The sequence below is a fragment of the Quercus robur genome, chromosome 4 (genome assembly GCF_932294415.1).
Source record: "Quercus robur chromosome 4, dhQueRobu3.1, whole genome shotgun sequence".
In the NCBI taxonomy this organism is placed as follows: Eukaryota; Viridiplantae; Streptophyta; class Magnoliopsida; order Fagales; family Fagaceae; genus Quercus; species Quercus robur.
In genome coordinates this window covers 29,728,035-29,752,595 of record NC_065537.1, presented here as the reverse complement: position 1 = coordinate 29,752,595, position 24,561 = coordinate 29,728,035, and the positions used below count along the sequence as shown (strand labels likewise).

Sequence of the window (24,561 nt, the reverse complement as noted above, 5' to 3'; positions counted from 1 at the left end):
GGGTTCCGTCACCATGTCATTGGTGAACAGATCGTCGGTACCCACAGAGGAGACAGGTTGAGCTAGAGTCTAAGGTTGTGCGTCAATGTTGATGTGGGAAAGGTCGAGGTTTGGGAACGAGGTTTTGACCTGACGGATGCAATCATTAAAGCCATCGGCAAAGGAGCCGTCGAGCTCCCTAATGAGGTCATCGGAGTCGCGATATTCCTTTACTGCGACATCCTTAGCCTGATGGAGTTGACTCTTAGCATTTGAGATCTCCGCCTCTTTGTCCTTGAGAGTTTTCTTCAGAGCTTCAACTTGTTCCTCCGACTCTTTTAAGAGTTGCTTGGTCAAGTCTAGCTTTCCTATTTGGATGTTTTTCCAGGCCAGCAACTCTTGCACCTCCGTCTCCTTTACGCCCAGCCTTTCTCTCAAATGACCTAATGTCGTCTCATGAGATACGCAACGATCCATTAGCCCTTTTCATCATGACCACCCCCTGCATGAAACAGAAAGATTAGAGAAAGACAACAATATGACTGAACAAATAAAAGCAACGGGTATACATACCTGTGCAAGGCTATAGACCCGTCTCCCCCATGGCCTCTGTAGCATGGTTGCCCAAGTCAAAATAATCGTCGTCTTTGATGATCGACAAGATCTGCTTGAGCGCATAGCTAGAGTTCTCACGAAGGAGGACGGGGCACTCCTCGGTGACATGGGTAGGGCCCTTCATTAGGCCCTTCCCAACTTCTGGGCCAGGCTTGGCTGGTAACTTTGCTGGAATCTCGCCAGCATTAGGCCCCATCATCACCTTTGGCTTCTTATGTGGATGGTCAACCTTGTCTGACGGTTTCGTCTTAGTTGATAGATCAGCTTGGCTTGTCACTTTGGGAGGTATTTTTCCCTCCCGTTTCTTCCTTGCAGCTTATTGCTTAATGTAAGCTCTTCTCTTGTTCTCTTCCATTTTTACATAAAGGTTGACGAATAAAAGGGGTTAGATAACTTGAAACAAGTAAATTAAAGTGTTTGGGCAATGGACTTACGTTGATGAATTTGTGAATCGTAATGACGGGCGGCCGCAGTTGGTTTAGGACCATCACAATACCAATGAAGTGTGTCTAAGGTGACGAGCTTAGCCCACGACCTCTTAGATAGCTTGGTTTTTTTTGTGAAAATCCTTTCCAAGAAGCTCCACTACTCAAGTGTGACTTTTGGACGATCTCGGGCTGCAATAGGAGATGGTTAGAACATCACAAACGTTAGAAAAGTAAAAACCTCATGAAGACGGGATACATACCGGACGGGGGCATAATGCCCTATGTTTTGTCCACGGGCATATATTCTTGTTCACCAGGGTGACACATCCATTTGTCACCTTGGATAAAGAAATAACGACCCTTCTAGTTCCTGTTGGAATCAGGGGTGTCTCACATGAGCCTAAGCAACGAGCTCCTTAACATGAAACTGTACATGCCTTTTGACTGTGTGATTTCAGATGGAGGGTAGCAATGGAAGAACTCTTCCACCGTCATCCTACGTGCCCTGTCAAACATCACCCTGTAGAGCACTTCAGCTCCTAGAAATACTCTCCAGGCATTTAGGGAAATCTGGGTGACAGCCAGTCCAAGATACTAGAGAAGATGATGGTGAAGAGTGCTTAAAGGGAAGCTAAGCCCCACTTTCAGCATTTGCTCATATACACCAACGTCCTCTACACCCTTGTAATAAAAATTTTCCCATTTAGATGAAAGATGCATTGGAATGTTGATGGGTATTTGGTATTTCTCCCTAAGTGTATTGAAGTGACGTTCTTTGATGGATGAGTTGAAGTCATTTATCGTCCACAACGGGACCATAATGAACTCCCTGAATCCATCAGGGCCTATGATGGATTGGGCAGGGGGTTCATCATTTCCTATCTCTTCGTTTGAATCACTTTCTGATTCGTCTCCGTCCAAATCATCATCCTCCTTCGTGGAAGGTGAGTTGGCGGACGGGATCCTTTCTTTGGAAGAGGTGCCGGGGTCGTCCTGACCTAACGGATACACCTCATCGTAGCTCGCTCCCTCGCGGACACACGACTGTTCACTCAACGCAATAGACATCTGTCTCCTACACGTGACGGACAAACCCTAAGATTTTGATGGTTTACATAGATGACAAATTGGCAAAATTTAAATAAATGACAAGTAAATTCAACTTAAGAGAGAGGGTACTTATCAAGTGAGCAGAACAGAGAAGGCAATCAAGGAATAGGCGACAGAGCACTAAGTAGATGGTAATACCAAATAGATAGTAGCACCAAGAAGACGGTTTGCTATTTGGTGAAGTAGACAGAAACACTTTGGCTGTAAATTTGTTGTAGAAAGTGAAAATGAAAGATAAAGGAGTCTGTATATATAGAGGTAACGGCATGAAAGACAAAGGGAAGCTTCGGTTTGAGCAATTAACAATTAAAAAGACGCCACTTGTACCTACGACATTTATGACCCCAGGCTAGCCTGTCAATCAGAGCGTATCTCCCAAAGTAAAAAATTAAACCATCACTCCACAGATTATTCCTAACATTATGGGACAGATTTGTAGAGTGAAGGGGCAACTGAAGAGGGTGAAATGAACGTGGATGATCTCATTCTATTGGATCAAACACGAGCGACGATACCTTTTGCCTGAAATTAGGATGATAGAAAAGGTCGGATTCTCTCTGAAGGATAGACAAGAAGTTGGATGGGTACAATGCAGACGGTGACAGGGTCATGTGACATCCACATGGTGTAAGACTATCCTCAAGGTGACGGATGCAATGTGGACGGCGATAAGGTCATGTGACCTCCACACAGTTTAAGTAGTCCTCAAGAAACTTAAAATGGAAATATCTTGCACTTCACGATTAACCCTAATCAACAAAATCGCTATATGGAAAGGATCGCGTAAAATACGTACTTTTATGAGGATCTTCCTTATAAGGAAAAGTTCCTCTTCCCCAAGAAAGAAAAAAGTCGGTTTTACACTACTATAAAAAACCCCCAAAGCACTCCCAAGCCAAGGTATGCATAATTTACCCTAGTTTTGACACTCTAGAGTTGCGAAGAGTTCTCTAACTTAACCTTCGGAGGGTATTTGGCTGGTACCACATCGGTACTCTCCTAAGGTCTTTTTGTTTTGTGTTGTGCAGGCATTGTCTTGAGCACGTGAGGATCATGTGACTAATTGATGATTTTTGGCATCATCTGTAATTATTTCCAACAATAAATTTTATAGGCTGTTGGTGTTGGGGTCTCAAGAACAAGATAGGAAGAAACATGGTGTGTTGTGAGAGTGGTCATTTTAGGTCATTCAAGGGTATTTTGTGGTTTAAGGATAATTTTGGCATTTTTAGGTGTTGAGATTATTTTCAATCATGGTGTTATTATAATAATTTTGATTGTTTCTAAAAATGTTTATAAATCAAGTTTATGAATGTTATATTCTTAGATTATGATGGTAATATAATTAATGAATTAAATATCTTTATCTTATATTGTTATAATGTGATTACATGAATCGAAAATTAAAAAAATATAACATTACACCTTGATATAACATCAAACGAACCAAACATTCCCTTAGATTTTTGGGGGAGGAAATTGGCTAAGGGATCCAAAGTTTTGTGTTAAGAGGTCCTTGGTTTTCTTTGTACATAATAAATATGGGTGTGAGAGGTTGACTTGTTCTAGATGTTTCTTCTTCTCAAGCGCTTACCTTCGAGCAATCCCTTGCATTTTCTGTGCTTCATGCAATTTAGGTGGATATGAGCTGAACTCGAGTATCGAGCCTTGAGGGTAGGATAGATCGTGCTCGTGCTGCTACACCCAAACGGCCAAACCTGGTCTTTTTCCTTTTTTTTGAGAAACCAAACCTAGTCCTTGAAGTTGGCCGAACGAGATGTTGCCCATTGGCTGTGCGAATTGGGCTTTGGGCCTAGGGAATTTGATCCCTCCAATAATTTCATATATGCATTTTATAACAAAGCATGTCTAGATTTGTTGTCAATGAAAACATTAATATTAGAGCCTCTTCTCAATACACCACTTGTTTTCATAGCAATTCATGGTTTTTTTTAGGTCAATAGACAATGAACCATAGTAATTTATGTTGACTCTATAAACCTGTCCACATTTTATTGTAAGCCAAAGCTATCTAACAAATCCAAGAAATTGTCCTATTTTACAAGAAAAAAAAAAAAAAAAACTAAAAAAACTAAAAATTAAAATCAGGAAAAGATTTAATGGGAGTGCCAAGCGTTATTAAATTGAGATCATGGATAAAGGCCGTGAGATTAGACATTACTCTCGACTTAGCCTCATCTCCCATTGTTCTCTCATGTATCCTCTTTAATCTGTTCTGCATCTCAGTGTCTTCCATTACTCTTCTTAAGCCTTCTTCAACATCTTTTCGTCCAAACCCATTGAGTTGCAACCCAATTTTCCACACTTCAACAATGTACTTATTATTTATGAACTGGTCCCCTGCCACTGGATAGCACAAAAGTCGCTTTTGGCATTGTATGGCTTCCATTGTTGAATTCCATCCACAATGTGTAAGATAACACCCCACAGCCTTGTGTCGCAACACTTCCATTTGGGGAGCCCATGAAACTACTTTGCCTTGAAATTTAATGGCCACTCTCTCCAAATATCCAATTGGTAGCCCTTCACGCCATGTTGACCCTAGCACCCATAGAAATGGCCGTCCTGATGCCTCTAGAGCCAATGCTAGATTCTTAACTTTACCTTCTCCAATAGGGCTAACCCAACTTCCAAATGAGATGTAAATAACAGAGTTAGACTTTTGCTTGTCTAGCCAATCTAAGCAACTCTTATCTTCTTCCCAAAAGCTGGGGTTCTTGGACATTACATGGTTAGACAAAGGTCCAATAGAGAACACACGTGGATAATCTTGAGAGCTTTTGACCGATTGAGCATGTTTTCCATCTATGTATTCATCAGGAAGGGAATTCACTAGGAGCCATCTAAGATTTCTTGATCGATCCAAGGTTCTGGTCCAAAATTTGAATCTTGCTTTTCTTGCTGGAAGAGTTCCAATCAGCCATGGTAGATCTTCTGTAGATAGCATTGGTTGATTTGGTAAAAAGCAAATTCTACCTAGATGTTGGGGAATTCCTGCCACAATATCAAAAAATATCAAAAAAAGATTATAATGTAGTTAATGGGTCCAAGATTTTTTTTCATTGAGCAACATGCCCATATTTTTTGAACAACAAACAAATAAGCGTATGGCTAAAGATGCTAATTGAATTTAAAAAGTTTGGATCAAAAAATAAAAAAGAATTTTAAAAGTGGCCAATTACAATAGCTAAAGATATGACTATTCAAAAAAATTGCTAGACCCGCCAACCTGCCTGACCCAATCTATGTAGGTCCATTAAGTGAGGTAAGTTGGGTTGGGTGGATTTGATAGATAACTTAGTTGATCGGGTTGAATAGCAGGTTAAGATATTCTAAGAGCATTTGCAGCAGTGGAGCTAAAAAGCTATAATGCTATTTTAGCTCCACAAATATTGCAAAACAAGCTCACAGCAGTGGAGCCAAAGCCAAAATATTTGGCTGATTTGCTACAATGCACATCTATATATAGATGTGCACTGTAGCGCTCATCTAAAAAAAAAATAATATTTTAAACAGCAGCCGATTAAAATAATCGCTCATTCCCCTTTTTTTTTCATTCTTTTATTTTCTATCTCCTTCCGTTCACTCTCAATCTCCTTCTCCCTCAATCTCCTTCTCCCTCACTCTCATCTCCCAAATCACTCCTGCCTCACTCATCACCGTCGCCGCCACAGACCAGCCCAGCCCACGCCGTCCCTCGCCGTCAGCAAAGAACGGAACGGGGCCCGGCTTCACCTCGGCGGAGGCGGTGGCGGCACGGTAAGCCTCCAGTGGCATAACCCCATAAACGACAGAAACATTAACCCCAGCTTTCTCCCAAACGGCACCGTCTTGAAGAACTCGACTTATGCCTCCGTCGCCACTAGGCCTCGACCACACATCTTCCTTAAACTTAGCTCCACCGTCGGCGCCTTCGATTGCTTTGCACACGCTGTCCTGTGCTTTCCTTATCATTTTCTCGAACCGGGATCGGACGGTGGAGGATGAAGACGATGATGATGATGGGGAATCATGGTCGTCGGATTCGCGGAGGAATGTGTTGGGTCGTTCGGTTTCTGGGACTTCTTTTTCGATGGAAACTGCGGATCGAATTGTTGTTGTTGTTGTTGTTTTGAGTGTGAGATTGCGGGTTTGGGTTTTGGAGAAATTGAAGGAGAGTTTGGTGGTGGGTTTTGATTTTGGTGAGGTTGAGGTGAGAGGGAAAAGAGTGAAGTAGGAGGATGAAGATGACGATGAGACAATGGCACTCGCTGTTGTTGGTGGTGACATTGGTTTGGTTTGGTTTGGTTTGAATCAAATTTTGATGTAGGAAAATGAATATATATCTGAAGAAGATATAGTAGAGTGTGATGAAGAAATTTATTGAAGAGAGAGAGTTGGGATATTAATATATGATGATATGATATGATAAGGGGTGTTGTTTACAGTAAACAGTACTGTGGTGATGTTGTGGATGGATGGACTGACTTTTTCACGAGTTTGTTCTTTTTGAGTAAAACTTCAAAAACAACAGGCTGGCTGTTTACCGGCAACATGGAGTAAGTAAAAAAAAGTCGTCGGTGGCGTGGTGGTGGTGGCGGCGACGACGGCGGTGGAAAAAAAGTCGTCGGCGGTGGTGGCAACGGTGGCGGCAGCGGTGGCGACGCCGGTGGCGGTGGCGGTTGAAGGTGGTTGTGGTTGTTGTTTATTATATAAGATATATTATTTTATTGTAGTGGATATATTATTTTATTGTAATGGATATATTATTTTATTGTGATGTTTATATTATTTTATTGTGTGGAAAGCTAAAATAGATCCACTACTGTAGCATGTATGTAGGTAAAATAGATAAAGTAACTTTTGGTGGAGCTAAAAAGCTAAATTTTTAGCTCCACTGCTGTGGATGCTCTAACTTGCCACAATCCAACCCGCCCACATATGTGTATATGGGTTAGGTTCAAGTTACTCTTGATGTAATTTTAAGTAATGTTACACCACTCAATATTTTTTAGTTAGATGTAAATTTTGATAAATCTACCGCTGGATTACATTATCTTTGTATATTTTCTATGCTTACAAAATTTAAAGATGATCAAAGATCAATAACCATGTCATCAATTAATTATTTAAATTCAAGTTTTTGTAGTTTAAAAAATGCATAAAAGAAGAGTTAATGGATTGAATGGTAAATTACATTCGATTGGCATGAAAATTGGCGTGCATATTAAAAACATATAGAACAAATAATTCAACGGTTGGATTTCAAAATATGAATTGGATAACAAGTTATTGGGTGGTGTAACATTACTTAGAGTTACACCAAGCGTAACTTGAAATAGAGGGTTGGGTTCAAGTTACACTTGGTGTAACTTAAAACAATGTTACACCACCCAATAACTTTGTCTATTGTAAAACTCTATTTCACATAGGCACCCCCTTTATTTCTCTCATCTCTTTCTCTTTCTTTTAATTTTTTCATTTTCACATTTTTCTTCCCTAATAAACTCCAGCCACTCTCTCTAAGATTTTTTTTATTTTTTTTTTTTATTCCTACTTTATATACACGTCTAATTTCAGATTCTTAAATGTTTTTCATTTTAGTGTGATAAAATTCAGTCATTCTAAGTGTCCGTTTGGATTCAGCGTTTTCCGCTAAATCCTGGGCTGCGTTTTCTGATTTTTTTTTTTTCCTAGTCGCACTATTTGATCAAGTCAACTGTGAACAGCACTCGTGCACTGTTCACGGACCCACAAATTCCACTTTTCAACAACTTTTTCATTAAAAATGGGTCCCACGATACTATTCACAGATTTAAAAATTATTTTACTACAGTGTTTTTAGTTTCAGCAAAAATAAGTTCAATCCAAACGGACCCTAAAAAACATTATGTAATATTTGTAATTATTTTTAATAAAAATTGCAAAATTTTCTTTTCTTTTTTTACTTGAGAGAGTAAACAATTTTCCAATTTAATTAAAATAATTTCATCTAGTCAATTGAATTTGCCAACTTGTCCAACCCACTCAACCCACCAAGTTCAAAACGTTAAAATTTTCAACTGACTAGCTAGATTTATAGATTGGTGGGTCGGTGGCGGATTGGAATTATTCCAACCCACCATTAGCGGATTGGTTAAAAATATTACCCTCCACTTGCCCAACCTAACCCATGCACATCCCTAACTAAAGATATAGAAATGAATTAAGTTGAGCTTGGAATAAATTGACATTTTTCACTTACAATATATTAATGGGATTTATTTTCTTAATTTTTGAAAATTATATTAGAATGCATTCTCTCTCTTTTTTTCAAGAATGTATTCGTTTTTATTTTTTGATAATCATGAATGTATTCATTTAGTTGAGCTTTATATGATAGAAAAAGTTTTTTTTTTTTTTTTTTTTTTTTTTTTTGAAAGTGATAGAAAAAGTTAAGCTGGAATCATGGTATTAACAAAAAAAATTAATAATAATAAAAACGTTTCCCTTAAAATTTTTTAGAGACTAACTACTGTGAAGTTCTTAAATTTCTATTAATTTATTTGAAAATAAGTGAATTACATTTTACCACAATATTAATGTGGGGGCCAGTCAATCAACAGGCCCATTAAGGTCAGGATCGTTGGGCCTGTGGCCCATCCGAGGATGCATATTCGTCTGAGGAGGCCAAGTCAGGTCATAAGGCAATTACCGAGGGGGGGGGGTGGTAGTCAATATCACGAAAGTAGAGTTCTGTATTCGTCCGAGGACGCCATACTCCTCGGAAGTATGCGTCTGAGGACGATCAGGACGTGGTCTTGTTACAAACCGGACCTCAGAATTATGTCACCATTGAAGATAGGATAAACAGACCAAGGGTAAGAGAGAAAAGACAAACAGATATCTATAACTACAGCTGCCTCCGCATTAATTACCTTTCAACCAACTCTCTGGCCGCATTAATGTGGAGGTGATACCTGAACAGTAAGGAGGCAGCCTTACAGCTGCTCATAGGAAGTTCCAGGAGGTGCTAGATGGGACAGAAAGAAATCCCCCGAACCCAACCTACACGTGTGTGGTGTGGATAGAACACAAGGGGTGGTATATAAACTGAAAGAAGAGCATGCAAAAGGGGGATCGAAACAAAAAAAGAAATAAAGAAAGCATAGACTGAAGAAGAAGAACGTAAAAAAAGGCAAAAGAATTGTATCGATTACCAACACAAAAAGATCGTTGTGCCAGCTCTGAGCCTTCAATATACGTGAGGGTGAATCTTTTCATTACAAAGAAGTTAATCTAGTTCTTAACACCCACGCTCTACAAATTACATTGTTTGGGCCTATTTATGTGAGAACCCAGTATCATTTTGGGTCGTTATTAATCGTGTCCTTACAATTGGCGCCGTCTGTGGGAAGAGCTTGTGTTAACTTAAAGGACTTCCGGTGCAACGTTTCTGATGGAGGAAGTGGGTCCACATCACCACGCAGCGGAACCGCATCAGGAGGATGCCAACCTGCACCAGGCAGAGTCAAGGGGCTCCTCCCAGCATGGTGATCCTCGAAGGAGTCCCGAACGGAGAGAAGGTCATGAGAGGAGTGTACGTACAACTCATACCACCAGAAGCCATTCTCGTGGGAAGAGTCACGTCTCCCACGCGAAGCATGATGGGAATTTGCAACGTGAGATTGCAGATTTGAAGAGAGAGTTGCGCCATGCACGACGGGAGCGCTCCCCACCTTGCTCCGAACCATCATCTGAGGAGTCGGATGGAGCTAGTTATAGGCGGAGGTCGAGAACTCCGCCAAGCGAAACTTTCTCCTATGAAGAGGAGCACCGCCATCGACGTAAGCGTAGAAGTCCACCTAGCAGGGGCTTGGGAAACGATGCCATGAACAAAGCCTTGAGTCAAATTTCCAAATCGCCTTTTACGAGAAACATAGACGATGTGATTCATCCTCGGCGATTCCATCAGCCTACGTTCTCTCTGTATGATGGCCATTCAGATCCGGTGGAACATGTAAGCTATTTCAGCCAGAAGATGGCTATTTATTCTAGGGACGAGGCTTTGATGTGCAAAGTTTTTCCATCGAGTTTGGGTCTGACGGCGATGAGGTGGTTCAACGGCTTAAGGGCCAATTCTGTTGGATCTTTCAAAACACTGACTCGGGCTTTTGGTGCTCGCTTTATTACATGCAGCAGGACTCCTCGGCCTTTGGGATCTTTGCTGACTCTGTCTATGCGAGAGAGCGAGACTCTCAAGAACTACTCGGATAGGTACTGGGAAATGTTTAATGAAATAGAGGGAAAGAACGATGCTGTGACTATAACCACTTTCAAAGCTGGCCTCCCAGCTGATCACGATTTGAGGAAGTCCCTGACGGGTAAACCTGTCACCAGTGTGCGCCAACTGATGGACAGAATAGATAAGTACAGAAAGGTAGAGGAAGATCAACTTCAGGGAAAAGGAAAGGCCAAGGTGATCCCTCAGGAGAGGAGGGATTTCAGGTCGGACCGTTATAATAGCAGCCGACCCCGGAGGGATTTTGTTGGGCAGTCGGGTTCGGTGGACGCCCAGGTGGTTAATGCAATATTTTGAGAGCCAGTGCAGCAGGTTTTGAAGAAGATAAAGAACGGGCCATTCTTCAAATGGCCAAACAAGATGGCGGGAGAGCCTAGGAAATGCAACCTGAACTTATACTGCCACTATCATCAGGATCATGGGCACACGACGGATAATTGCAGGAATTTATGGGATCACTTGGAACAATTTGTCCGTGAAGGGAAATTAAAACAACTCTTGCATCACTCCAGTGGAAGGGCGAGCCAAGCAGGTTCAGAGGTACGTGGGGACGCTTCATCAAGACTCCCTCTGGGTACGATTAATGTTATCTTTGCGGCCCCGGGAAAGACTGGATCTTGCCCCTCTAGAGTATTGTCGGTGTCCCGATCCCCGGCCGAGGATCTTTCCCAAGCAGTGAAGAGAGCCAAGGTGCGTGTCCCCCTGATTCTAGGCTTTTCAGATGAGGATATGATTGGGACCATACAGCCCCATGAGGATGCTTTGGTGGTAACGTTGAGAATTGGCGGGTACGATGTCAGAAGAGTGATGGTTGATCAGGGTAGCGCTGTGGATGTGATGTATCCAGACTTGTACAAGGGGCTAGGTTTGAAGCCAGAGGACTTAAAAACCTATAACTCTCCTCTAGTAAGTTTTGAGGAAAGGTTGGTCACTCCCAAAGGATTGATCAGGCTTCCCGTACAATCAGGTACGGATGTGGTAGAGGTGGACTTTATTGTCGTGGATGTTTTTTCTCCGTACACGGCTATTATGGGCAGACCTTGGCTTCACACCCTTAAAGCGGTCTCGTTTACTCTACATCAGAAGGTGAAGTACCCATCCGGAGACCAAGTGTTGGAAATAGTAGGGAATCAGGCGGCTGCTCGGCAATGCTTAGTAACGGCTATACAGCATCGGCCAGAAGCAGAAATCTCGGCTACGGCCGACAATGAGTTATAGCAATTAAAGTCCCCAGTATCAGGCTTGGACGTACCATCCGATGGGGTAGAGTGTGAAGATCTGGAGAAGGTAGTTGTTGCTGGTGATCCGGAAAAATTCTTCCAGGTTGGGGCTAAATTGCCTTTGCTAGAGAAGGCGAGGTTGCTGGAATTCCTCCGAGCCAATGTGGACGTTTTTGCATGGAACCCGTATGAAGCCCCAGGGATGGACCCGAATTTCATTTGTCATCAACTCAATGTGAATCCCGCCGTTATGCCCAGGAGGCAACCTCCTCGGCGACCATCGAAGGAACACACCGAGGCGGTCAGAAGTGAAGTTGCCAAGCTCAAACAAGCTGGGGCTATCAAGGAAGTTTTTTATCCTCAATGGTTGGCCAATACGGTGGTAGTAAAAAAGAAGACGGGAAAATGGCGGGTGTGCATCGACTTCACGGATCTCAATAAGGCTTGCCCCAAGGATCCATTTCCCATGCCGAAGATCGACCAGTTGGTGGATGTGACCGTGGGACACCCTAGGATGAGTTTCTTGGATGCCTTCCAAGGGTATCACCAAATACCGTTGGCCGCCGACGATCAGGAAAAGACTGCTTTCATGACCCCGATTGGGAACTACCATTACAAGGTGATGTCCTTCGGCTTGAAAAACGCTGGATCTACCTACCAACGCATGATGACGAAGATGTTTGAGCCGCAACTGGGTAGAAATATTGAAGTTTACATCGATGATATGGTTGTGAAAAGTAAAGTGGCATCCGAACATATGGAAGACCTCACGAGTATCTTCGGGATACTGAGAAAACATAAGTTACGCTTGAATGCTTCAAAGTGCTCATTTGGTGTCGGTTCTGGGAAGTTCTTGGGGTACATGGTGACCCATAAAGGAATTGAGGTGAACCCAGACCAGATTAAGGCCATTAACGATTTGCAAGCACCTCGGAATCCAAAAGAAGTGCAGAAACTGACTGGGATGACTGCTACGTTGAATCGATTCATCTCCAGGTCGGCTGAGAGGTGTCGTCCTTTTTTCTGCCTATTACATAAGTGGCAAGGATTTGAGTGGACTGAGGAGTGTGCGGTAGCATTCCGGCAGTTGAAAGAATACCTGTCCAGGCCACCTATTATGTCTAGCCCTGAGGTGGATGAGGTGTTGTTTGCTTATCTGGCGGTTGCCCCTCATGCAGTTAGTTTCGTCTTGATACGAGAAGACAATGGCGTCCAAAGGCCAGTCTATTATGTAAGTAAATCCCTCCATGAGGCCGAGGTGAGGTATTTGTCATTAGAAAAAGCCATATTAGCGGTGGTCCATGCAACACGCAAACTTCTGCACTATTTCCAGGCCCATACCGTGGTTATCTTGACCCAACTGCCTCTTATGTCCATACTCAGAAGTGCTAACTACACTGGGAGAATTGCTAAGTGGGGCACGATTCTGGGTGCTTTCGATATCAAATACATGCCTCGCACCTTTGTGAAAGGTCAAATCCTTGCCGATCTGGTGGCTGAGTTCGTCGAATGCCCAGAAGAAGTTAATGTGAATCAAGGTCACAAGGATGAAAAATCGGTTGGCCTAATATCCGCACACGGTGGGTCATTTTGGAGGGTGTACGTGGATGGGGCCGTAAACCAACGGGGAGCAGGATTGGGATTGGTGTTGATATCCCCCGAGGACGTCATCATCGAGAAGTCGTTAAGATTGGGGTTCTCGGCTACTAACAACGAATCAGAATACGAAGCTTTGATAATGGGAATGAGTATGGTCCGAAAAATGGGTGGAAAGGCAGTGAAATTATTCTCAGACTCCAGATTGGTAGTCGGCCAGGCGAGAGTAGAACTGGAGGCCCGGGACCCAAGGATGCAAGGGTATCTGGACCGGGTTTAGCATCTGCAGGCGAAGTTTGAGTCTTTCGACTTATTGCATATTCCTCGAAGTGAAAATACACACGCTGATTCCTTGGCAACCCTCGCCACCTCCTCAGTGCGAAATTTTCCTCGGGTGATTATCGTTGAAGACCTGTGTACCCCCTCCTCACCAGAAAAGGAGGTTTGCCAAATCAATCAAGCTAGTCTGTCACCAAACTGGATGGATCCCATATTAAAATTTCTTAAAAGTGACATATTGCCCGAAGATAAGGTGGAAGCTGAGAAAATACGAAGGAAAGCTCCCCGGTACTGGTTGTCTGAAGATAAAAAGTTATACAAACGGTCCTTCTCGAGGCCATACCTGCTCTGTGTGTCTCCTAAGACAGCAGAGTCAATCCTGGAAGAACTGCATGAGGGCATTTGTGGAAGCCATACAGGAGGAAGGTCTCTATCATGTCGAGCCATCACACAAGGATATTGGTGGCCAAAAATGCGGAAGGAAGCGCAGGAGTACGTTAGGAAATGCGATCAGTGTCAAAGGTATGCTCCAAATATCCATCAACCGGGAGGAGTTCTTAATCCTCTCTCTAGCCCTTGGCCCTTTGCCCAATGGGGGCTGGACATTGTCAGCCCTTTTCCCAAAGCCATAGGAAACAAGAAATACCTGCTGGTCGGCACAGACTACTTCACTAAATGGGTCGAAGTTGAGCCCTTGGCGAACATCAGAGACGTAGATGTGAAGAAGTTTATTTGGAGGAACATTGTTACACGATTTGGAGTTCCCCGCACTCTTGTCTCAGATAATGGGCTCCAATTTGATAGCAATGCCTTTAGGGAATATTGTTCGGAACTAGGTATAAGAAACAGATATTCCACTTCGGCTTATCCACAAGGCAATGGGCAAGCTGAAGCTATTAACAAAGTAATAATCAATGGGCTTAAGAAGAGACTGGATGACGCGAAAGGAAAGTGGGTGGAAGAACTGCCACATGTGCTTTGGACGTATCGGACAACACCCCGACGTTCAACAGGGGAAACTCCCTTTTCCATGACCTATGGGGCTTAGGCCGTCATTCTCCTGGAAACTGGATTCCCAATGTTAAGGACCAGTACATTCTTTTCGGATGCTAATGATGCGATGTTGGAGAAAATTTTGGACCTGATTGAAGAACGGAGGGAGAGCGTGATGGTTCAACTGGCTTACTACCAACATAAGCTCAAGCAGGGCTATGATAGTAATGTGAAGATGAGGCCGTTAGCTGTAGGAGATTTGGTGCTGAGGAAAGTTCTGGGGGCCACCAAGAATCCAAATTGGGGAAAACTGGGACCTAATTGGGAGGGGCCATATCGAATCACTTCTGTAGCGAGAATAGGAGCCTATTATCTGGAAGACCTAGATGAAAAAGCCGAACTTCATTCTTGGAATGTAAATAATCTCAAGAGGTATTATTATTAATAAAAGTATTTCAATTCAAATATTTCTTTTAATTTACGTCAACCATACATCTTGTACTCCTGCGTCGTATGATTTATATTGAAATGTTAAACAGAAACCAAGTTATGCCAGGTCATCGGATCGCAAACTTGGTGGAAATTAACGTCCTATGATGTATATTGAAATGTTAAACAGAAACTAAGTTATGCCAGGTCCTCGAATCGTAAACTTGGTAGAAATTAACGCCCTATGATGTATATTGAAATGTTAAACAGAAACTAAGTTATGCCAGGTCCTCGGATCGCAAACTTGGTGGAAATTAACGTCCTATGATGTATATTGAAATGTTATACATAAGCTAAGTTATGCCAGGTCCTCGGACCACAAACTTGGTGGAAATTAACGTCCTATGATGTATATTGAAATGTTAAACAAAAGCTAAGTTATGCCAGGTCCTCGTACCGCAAACTTGGTGGAAATTAACGTCCTATGATGTATATTGAAATGTTAAACAGAAACTAAGTTATGTCAGGTCCTCGGATCGCAAACTTGGTGGAAATTAACGTCCTATGATGTATATTGAAATGTTAAACAGAAGCTAAGTTATGCCAGGTCCTCGGATCACAAACTTGGTGGAAATTAACGTCTTATGATCTATATTGAAATGTTAAACAGAAACTAAGTTATGTCAGGTCCTCGGACCGCAAACTGAGTTGTGATAGATCTTCTAATCACGAACTCAACGGGAAATAACGCCTTGTAATACTCATTGGGGGAATCAAAGAGAGATCTTTGGACGTAAGTTGGCGTACAATCAAGGTACTGAAGGCATGATTTTATTTAGTTTATGAACTTTCGTAAAGAATTGCAATTGATTGGGAAGAATACGTGCATATCTAAAACGTCTCCCTAAGACCCTGTTGTATTAATGCTTATTGCCTATTGCTAATTATCGATTGACGATATGTATGAGTAAAATTGCCCCATACAAGCAAAAGGTAGTTGAAATGAACCTACCCAAATTACAATAACAAAGTGAACGAGTACAAAAATAACATAAAGTAGTAAAAGCGGTAAGAAAATGATCAAGGAAGTTCCCTACTGAATGTTTAGTTAAGCTACAAAACAAGTTCTACTTTTTCAATTTCAATTGGGTCTTTGGGTTTTAGTTGGCGGGTATGTTTGCCTTCGAAGTGGTGATTCCTTCTTTGGCTTTGGTAACGCCCCCAGTTGGTAGAACCGTGGAGTCCAAATCTCGTTGAAAACCTTGGGAGGCCGTCTTTGCCTCCAAAGCAGTGGTGGTCTTGTCTGGGGAAGCTCCTGGAGGGACAAGTCCCTCTTTAGCTGATTCCGACTGGCCACGGGGAGGAAAACTGTGAGGCGAAATCTCCTCGTTGAGGTTAATAATTGAAGAGGGAGCATCAGCTTGATCGGGCAGAAGAACTGAGGGGCGGATCGCCTCGGGATAGAATACGTTTTCTGGCTTACGTAACTCAGATGAGGCTTCAACCCCAACACGGTTAAGAGCCTCACTCCAAGTTCTTGCGCAGTAGATACGGCATACCTCTGGAATCTCGGCTCTCAAAGCCTTTTCAGTTTCAACTATACCAACCTCGTAGCCTCTTTACTCAGCTTTGTTCATTGCCTGTTCGGCACAGATTTTTGCTTTCTCGGCTTGCTCGCTGGACTTTTCAGCTCGCTCCCTTAGCTTTTGAGTTTCCTCCAGGTGCTTCCTAAGAACTAGGACTTGCTCTTGAGTCTTCTTTAGTTCGGCATTCGCCTCACGCAGAAGTTTCCCTTGGTTCTCGGCCTGCTTTTGGTAGCCTTCTAATGCCGACTCGGTGCTCTTGCGAGCTTGCTCTTCGGTCTGTAACTTTTTCTTTGCATCGGCCAAGTCCTGTTCAAATTTGGACAAGGTCTGTACAGCCGTTGTCCGTCTTTTTCTTTCATCATCTAGTTGATTGGAACAAGCGTTGAGTATCTCATCTAGCTTGAAAGTATTTTGGATGATCTGTAGGAAAAAGGTTAGCGCTATAGTCAATGAAAAGTGCATATTGGTGAGTAACAGTCACAGAATGAGAAAGATAAACGTTAGCTCCTTACCATGCCCAAATATCGTTTGTTGTCGAGGACAAGTTCATTCTTTCTCATATTCTTTATTTCGGCCATATCTTTTGGGAGCAATAAGGCTTCCTCTATGGCTGAGGCTACGTGACATCCTATGCCGCCGTTAAAGTCCCTTATAGATGCATCATCTCTCAGGGGCTCCCCACCGTGCATAGGTGCTGGCAACCATGCTTGTGGTTCAGGATGTTAGGAGTCAGATTTCTCTTGGCCCCGCGCGGCTTGGTGCTTGGTTTTCTGCTGTTTTGCAGCTCGTTGGGCATCCTCCTCTCGAGTTGGACGAGACTTGCTCGTGTCTGCCACCTCCTTGCCCTTCTGTTCCTTACGCCTTTTCTGCTCGGCAGCGTTAGGAAGCGCTGGTTGTGGTGATGGCCGAGGAGGTTGGCGAGGAGCAGGAGGAGGAGACCTAGCTAGAAGAGATGAAGCCTAGGATGATATTGATTTTGCAGGCGCACTCTTTCCCGGCTGACCTTCCATCAGCTCCAGCAAGCTTTTCTGGGGTTTTCTTTGTATCCCCATCTCGTCAGGATCTTCCTCGGGGCTTGTGGGTTGATCAAAAATCCCGAAATCGTCCGAGGGCTCAGATACTGCTACAACCTTTTCCTCGCCTTTCTCCTTTCCCTTTCTCCCTTTTATTTCCTTTTTCCTAAGGGTAGGTAGGGATGACGAAGTTCTTGCTGAGACGCTGGCTACGAAAAGAGGCTTTGTGCGAGGTGTGTACTGGGGAAGCGGAATACCCTCTGGAACAATGAACCCTTCGTAGGCAACACTGATAAGGTGAAACCGAGGATCGCGGGCTCTAATCACGCACTTCGGCGCTTGAAAAGCAAAAAAGAGGGGGGTATAGCCGAGAATTAAATGTGTCGCCCGGAGCTGACCGTCAGCCTCGTTCACGTATATTTCAGCTTTCAATAACTTATACAGGCTCGCCTTATTGACTAACCTGAGATTGGGCTTTGTGTAGCGTCTATCTGCAAAACCGTTGAGTCGAGAGTGAAAATTGTTGGAGACAAAAATGATTAAAAAGAAAAAAGTAAACGAAATGTGTTCGCGAACTAAATAGTATAGATCTACGACTACTCGCCCACCTGGTGTTCCCTCTACTGTCGGGCAAGGCAGACCATCCTGCCATTCCCCAGAGAGAATAAGGAAATCCTCTTTTAGGTTCTTATTTGGAGTGGGAAGGCACTAAATCAGCCTTACCTCAGGATATCTCAACTTGAGATAATACCCCTGACCGGTTAAGTGATGAAGGTTGTACACCCAATTCACATCATGATGGGTTAACTTTAGGTCCATTCTCTTATTCAAAGCGTCTATACTCCCCAGGGCCCTAAACATGTTTAGAGCGCACTGGGTGGGGGATAGCCTAAAGAAGTTGAGGTAACTCCTAGTGATACTACCCATGGGGATAGTCATCCCGCCCTCTATAAAGGCAATCATGGGAATAACTACTTCCCCAGTTTGTCTGGCATCAGCCCATTCCCCTTGGGCTGCGTACCTCATTCCTACCGTTGAGGGGATTTTATACTTAGAGCGAAAGTTTCTAATACCTTCCTCGGACTCAACGAGACATCGAAATGGATTCTTTTGTTTCCCCATTTTTCTAAAAGACTTAGCAGAAAAGACTGTTGGGTTTGAAATAAAAGTGGTAAAAACTTCGAGAAGACTTACAGGTTCAAAGGAAGGACCTCGGACAAAGTACGATTATTTGTAGTCGCTAGGAAAGTAAAAAAAATAGAGAAAGGCAGGTTCAATGTATGAGCTCTGGAACCACGTAATCATCGAAGGTAAAGTACAGGGTTAATTTGAGAACGCCTTTATAGTCATATGGGGATTGTGAGCGGTAAAGTTCCCACTCACAAAACAAGGGAGGCCTTCTGCCGTTTGATTTAAATCTCACCGTCGAACGTGGGAGACAAGGGCGTTGCCAAAATTTAATGCTGCCAAAATCAGGATGCTGAAGCGTTAGAGGCATGCCCCAAAACACGCGTAGGTACGGGCTTATGACGTCAAAATCCACCTTCTCTCCTGAGGAGTCGAAAAGTAGGATTTTGAGGGGCTATTGTGGGGGCCAGTCAATCAACAGGCCCATTAAGGTCAGGATCGTTGGGCCTGTGGCCCATCCGAGGATGCATATTCGTCCGAGGAGACCAAGTCAGGTCATAAGGCAATTACCGAGGGGGGGTGGTAGTCAATATCACAAAAGTAGAGTTCTGTATTCGTCCGAGGACGCCATACTCCTCGGCAGTATGCGTCCGAGGATGATCAGGACGTGGTCTTGTTACAAACCGGACCTCGAAATTATGTCACCACTGAAGATAGGATAAACAGACCAAGGGTAAGAGAGAAAAGGCAAACAAATATCTATAACTATAGCTGCCTCCGCATTAATTACCTCTCAACCAACTCTCTGGCCGCATTAATGTGGAGGTGATACCTGAACAGTAAGGAGGCAGCCTTACAGCTGCCCATAGGAAGTTCCAGGAGGTGCTAGATGGGGCAGAAAGAAATCCCCCGAACCCAACCTACACGTGTGTGGTGTGGATGGAACACAAGGGGTGGTATATAAACTGAAAGAAGAGCATGCAAAAGGGGGATCGGAACAAAAAAAGAAATAAAGAAAGCATAGACTGAAGAAGAAGAACGTAAAAAAAGGCAAAAGAACTGTATCGATTACCAACACAAAACGATCGTTGTGCCAGCTCTAAGCCTTCAATATACGTGAGCGTGAATCTTTTCATTACAAAGAAGTTAATATAGTTCTTAACACCCACGCTCTACAAATTATATTGTTTGGGTCTATTTACGTGCGAACCCAGTATCGTTTTGGGTCGTTACTAATTATGTCCTTACAATTAACATTTTAAAATTTTAATTATATTTAGGTATCTATTTAAATTATTGATGATGTGAGAAAATTTGATTCAGTCTCTCTAAAAATAGATGATTAAAATTTTTAGGCGTACTTATTGAGTACTCTATAAATGCGTACTCTCCCTTCTCATATAACTGTGGTCTCATTAATTAAATTTATGGTGGGACTCACAATTTATGTGAGAGGGAGAGGTATGTATTTATGGTACTCCCATAGTATTCAATACGGGGAAGAGAATTTCAACTTATGAAGTTCGCTCTTGATAATAGCTCTTTAATATCGACCAAAACACTGATCAGTTTTTGGTGTAGGCGGGGATTAAACCCCAGATCTCTTATACAACTAATAGAGATTTTACCAGTTGAATTAACTGGAACCCACTATAGTATTCAATAATTTTCCAGTTTTAAGAACTTTTAGAATGAAGTTACCATAAAGCACTAGAGAATCTTAGTCTAAATTGGGAAATTATTGGGTTACAAACAGAGGCACTGTCTGAAGGGCAATAATTCGTGAAGATGAGTTAAAAATGAAACTTCGCACATGCAATATGCACCGGCACTCAATCATCTTTATGGTACTGGTCAACGTACTTCTTATTGAAATCGTTGAAGCACGTTAGTTATGTTATGTATAAAGATTTTCGCATGTGACATATTCTAACAAAACACCAACACTTTTGCCGCCGACTTCTAATGATAGCCAACCATCAGCACTCCACAAAAAGGGATAAAGAAAGGAAGTGAGGGACTTATGAGATGTGAAAAAAATTATAATTTTTTTTTTAATACATCAATAGTTGGAAGTAATTTGAACTCTTATGCTTTGTTTGGATTAACAGAGAGTAGAGTAAAATTGATCTAAAATTAGTCTATTTTCAGTTAACTTTACTTTATTCCTCTCCACTTGCCATCCTTTTCCCTTAATCCAAATGAGCCATTAATGTCTTTATTAGAAACACAGAAAGTGACAACTAGTTAAATTACAAAACTCGTAACATATTTTTCATAATAAATTGTTCGACATAATGTAACTGGTGTTAATAAAAATTTTGTTATAAGAGATTCATTTAAAGTTGATATTTTTCTAATTAAAACTTATCACGTTTCTAATTGGAAAAAAAAAAAAAATTTATAATTATATCTCCCTAAAATTATTCATTCTCTAATTCAATATTGAGATAGTCAACTTTTCTTAACAAGGCCCACAAATATTTTATAATCCCTCTCAACATTTGACTTCAAATTTTCTTATCTCAACATATGCCATGCGCTTAAAATGTCACCTAGGAATAAAAATATATTAATCTAAAAAGAGGTTGCAGGTAATTAGTTACTAACCTGTATCAGAAACAAGACCTGTCCGGACCATGTCTGGAATGGCTGCAATCATTTCATAAGCGGCAAACATGACAGGCCAAAATCCAGCAACGGGGACTCTGCACCGATTGGCTACTTCAATAGCCCATGATGCCAACAAATCAACCACCACACATACAACTTCACCATCCTCAACAAGCTTATGAATTATGGCTTCCAAATGGACAGGCATGTTTTTCTCCATAGCCATTTCAATGGCAAAGAAATCACGTGGGGTGTCCTTGTCTAGACCATCTGGTATTGGCATGCACAAAATCTGGTCTTTTGGTTCTATACTTGATGCAATCTGATGGTGAATGAACTCTGGGGTGATCAGGATTGTGTCAAATATTCCACGGTTATGGAAGGCAGAGGCTAGCTTAAGCATGGGAGTAACATGTCCCTGTGCTGGGTATGGAACCAAAATCATCTTTGCTTTCTTTGTGCACTTCATATTACCCATCTCTTATTCCCCTCCTATGACAAATCAAACTCAACTTCTATTCTGTATATGTGGTTTTTTGTACGCATTCAAGCCCTCTAACCAAATCCCAATATATAGAAGAGAGAGAGAGAGTCAACTAAGCATGTGCCCCAACACGTGCTGAAATACGTTATAAGCCAACACGGCCAGCCTTTTCTCAACAAAATGTTACGTAAAAGGGTGGGAATAAAATTCTAGAACTTTTATTGCTTCAGAAATTGGCTCAATAGTTACGTGTAATTTTGCCCAAGCATAATTTTAGGATAATTTTAGGGAAAAATTAACATTATGCCAAACTAACTTAATTATATAGCATTTTTTTGAAACTCGAGTTTGTCAAACTCAAACTCCAAATGAAATTCAAGTTTACCAAACTCAAGTTCCAAGCATTATATTTGAGCAAATTGTCATAAAAGTTCATAATACTTGAAACTTGAGTAGGGATGGCCATACCCATTGGGTAATGGATATCTAACCCTATCCGATCCAAATGTTCTGGGTAATACCCGATTTTTTATGGGTAAAGATAATTGGGTAGGGTTTGGATAATAGCCGAATTTTGCGGGTAGGGTATGGATATTACCCAAACCCGACCCGTACAAAAAAAAAAAAAAAAAACCCTAAATTTCTTTCTCTCAAAGCTCTCCGCCTCTCCTCAAACACACAAACACAATTAGATCAAACCCATTCAAAAAAAAAAAAAAAAATCCTCGATCAACCCAGATCAACAGTCATGAGAGAGAACATGATTAGAGAGAGAGAATGTAATCAAAGAGAGAGAAGGCGATCAGTCTTCAAAATCGTGAGAGAGAACAAGATCGGAGCTTTTTGTGATGTACCTGAGCAACGAGAGAAGGTGATTGGAGTGGGTCATGGTTGATCAAACTCAACTCAGCTTTCTCCCTTACACGAGCTTAATTGCTGCGAAGCCGTTGTTGATGGTGGTTACAGTTTCGGCATTTGGTTCTTAAGACACAAAGCCATGGTGTTGAGAGAGAGACACATCTAGTTCTCCGCCCCGTACCACATTTCATAGAAAGCAAATGGTGAAATCACAAGGCTTCCAAAAGAGAGAGAAAGAGCTGAGAAATGAAGCTATGGAGAAAGGGAGAACAGTTGGTTTACTTGGCTAGTCTTGCTGAGCAAGCTGAGTGAGATACAACGGTATCTTTTTTTTTTTTTTTTTTTTATTAGCAAAATTTTGATAATATGTATATTCATGATTTTTTTTTAAATCAAATTTTTTTGCTTTATTGATCGGTAAGTCTGTAGGTGTATGATATCCTATGCATTTTTTTAAATGGGTTTTGGGTAGGGTATGGATATCCATGGATAATACATTCGAGTAAGGATCGGGTATGGATATTAATGGGTATTGGTATTCGGGTATCCATGGGCAAACATTTCAGGTAGGGTATGGATATACCCGATCCATACCCTACCCATGGCCATCCCTAAACTTGAGTTTGACAAACTTGATATTATATAACTAAATAAATTTGGCTAGATGTGTTTCTCACGAATTTTTCATTAAATTATGCTATTTGGCAAAAAGGCCTACTAATCCCTCTAGAGATGCATTAAATGTAAAGGAGTACAAATGCTGTACAAAAGGGTGTAATTAAAATTTAAAAACAAGGTGTAAAGTTCTATCCAAAGGAAAAAAGGTGTAAGTTAGGCTAAGCGGCACCGGGCCATAAGTTTTCTGATTGAGGCATGGGAGCTTTTTTTCCAACACATGGCGTGATAGCATTTCATGTCACATGCTTCAACTTTTAAGTTGCCTATTTGATCATCCACTTATTTGCAATAATAACTTCCTGCCTAATCAATCTTTAGGTGAATGGGTCCTAATAAGTATTCACTCAGCCGTAGTGGCTATATTTTATGTCCATTTTGCACTTTCTGGTTCCTTTTTGGATGCAATAGAAAGAAGTTTCTTTATGTATCTTTTTGAAAATTAAATTAGACGCACTGGCACTGACACAGAAGAATGAGTTTTAAATTACCTTTAGACACCAAAAAGAAAATGCTATTTTCTATTTTGTGAGTCATGCCAGTGACAGAAGCAAAGGGATCGATTCGATCCATGAGAAGATTATGACTCTTAACTCTTATTGATTTCATTCCTTTATACGCATTTGAGTTGTCTATATCTTTATATTTTTTTAGATAGTTTCAACTTATAACGTTCACTTCTGATAATACCAATAAGTTTTTGGTGTATGCGGGGACGAACCTCAAATCTCTTATTCCGCCATTAGAGATTTTACCAATTGAGCTAATTGGAGCTCATTATCTATATCTATATTTATATTTATATTTATATTTATACTCTTTAGTCTTTGCTACTATTAAAGGAGCTTTTAAGCTATGAACACTTTTTTTTTTTTTTAATCTTGAATATCCTAAATATCCCCTATAGGTTTTTAATTAAGGGGGATAAATTTGTAAAATAAAATCTCACAATTTAAAACTCCCCACTAAATCTACATTCTCATAGTTTACAACCTCCTCATCTCTTATCCTTTTTGAAAATTTAACTTACACACTCTATTTTCTCTTCTTGCTTCTTTTACCTTCTCTTTTATTCATTGTCGGGGACGTTTTGCGACAATGGCCAAAAATGCAAGATTAGCCCAAATCTCCCCTTGGGTTCTTTAGAAATATTTATTTGTGGAGAATCAAATTCAAAATTCCAAATGTATAATGAACAAAAGGCTAATGGTGCTTTAATAAGAGAGAATTCAAAATGCCATAATTGAAATACAAGAAAATGCAAAAAAAGTGCA

The 24,561-nt window shown here is 41.5% G+C and overlaps 2 protein-coding genes across 2 annotated transcripts; both read right to left on the bottom strand.

The window, feature by feature from the left end:
- Positions 1-4,088: 4,088 nt before the first annotated feature.
- Positions 4,089-21,829, bottom strand: LOC126721111 (UDP-glycosyltransferase 82A1-like). The gene is made up of 2 exons (XM_050424135.1): positions 21,268-21,829; positions 4,089-5,147 (listed from the first exon to the last, which is right to left on the bottom strand). The coding sequence occupies exons 1-2, from the start codon at positions 21,746-21,748 to the stop codon at positions 4,225-4,227; spliced, it is 1,404 nt and encodes a 467-aa protein (XP_050280092.1). The 5' UTR covers positions 21,749-21,829; the 3' UTR covers positions 4,089-4,224.
- On the bottom strand, positions 5,727-6,551 carry LOC126721112 (coproporphyrinogen-III oxidase 2, chloroplastic-like). Its single transcript, XM_050424136.1, has one exon. The coding sequence runs from the start codon at positions 6,420-6,422 to the stop codon at positions 5,742-5,744; it is 681 nt and encodes a 226-aa protein (XP_050280093.1). The 5' UTR covers positions 6,423-6,551; the 3' UTR covers positions 5,727-5,741.
- Positions 21,830-24,561: the final 2,732 nt, after the last annotated feature.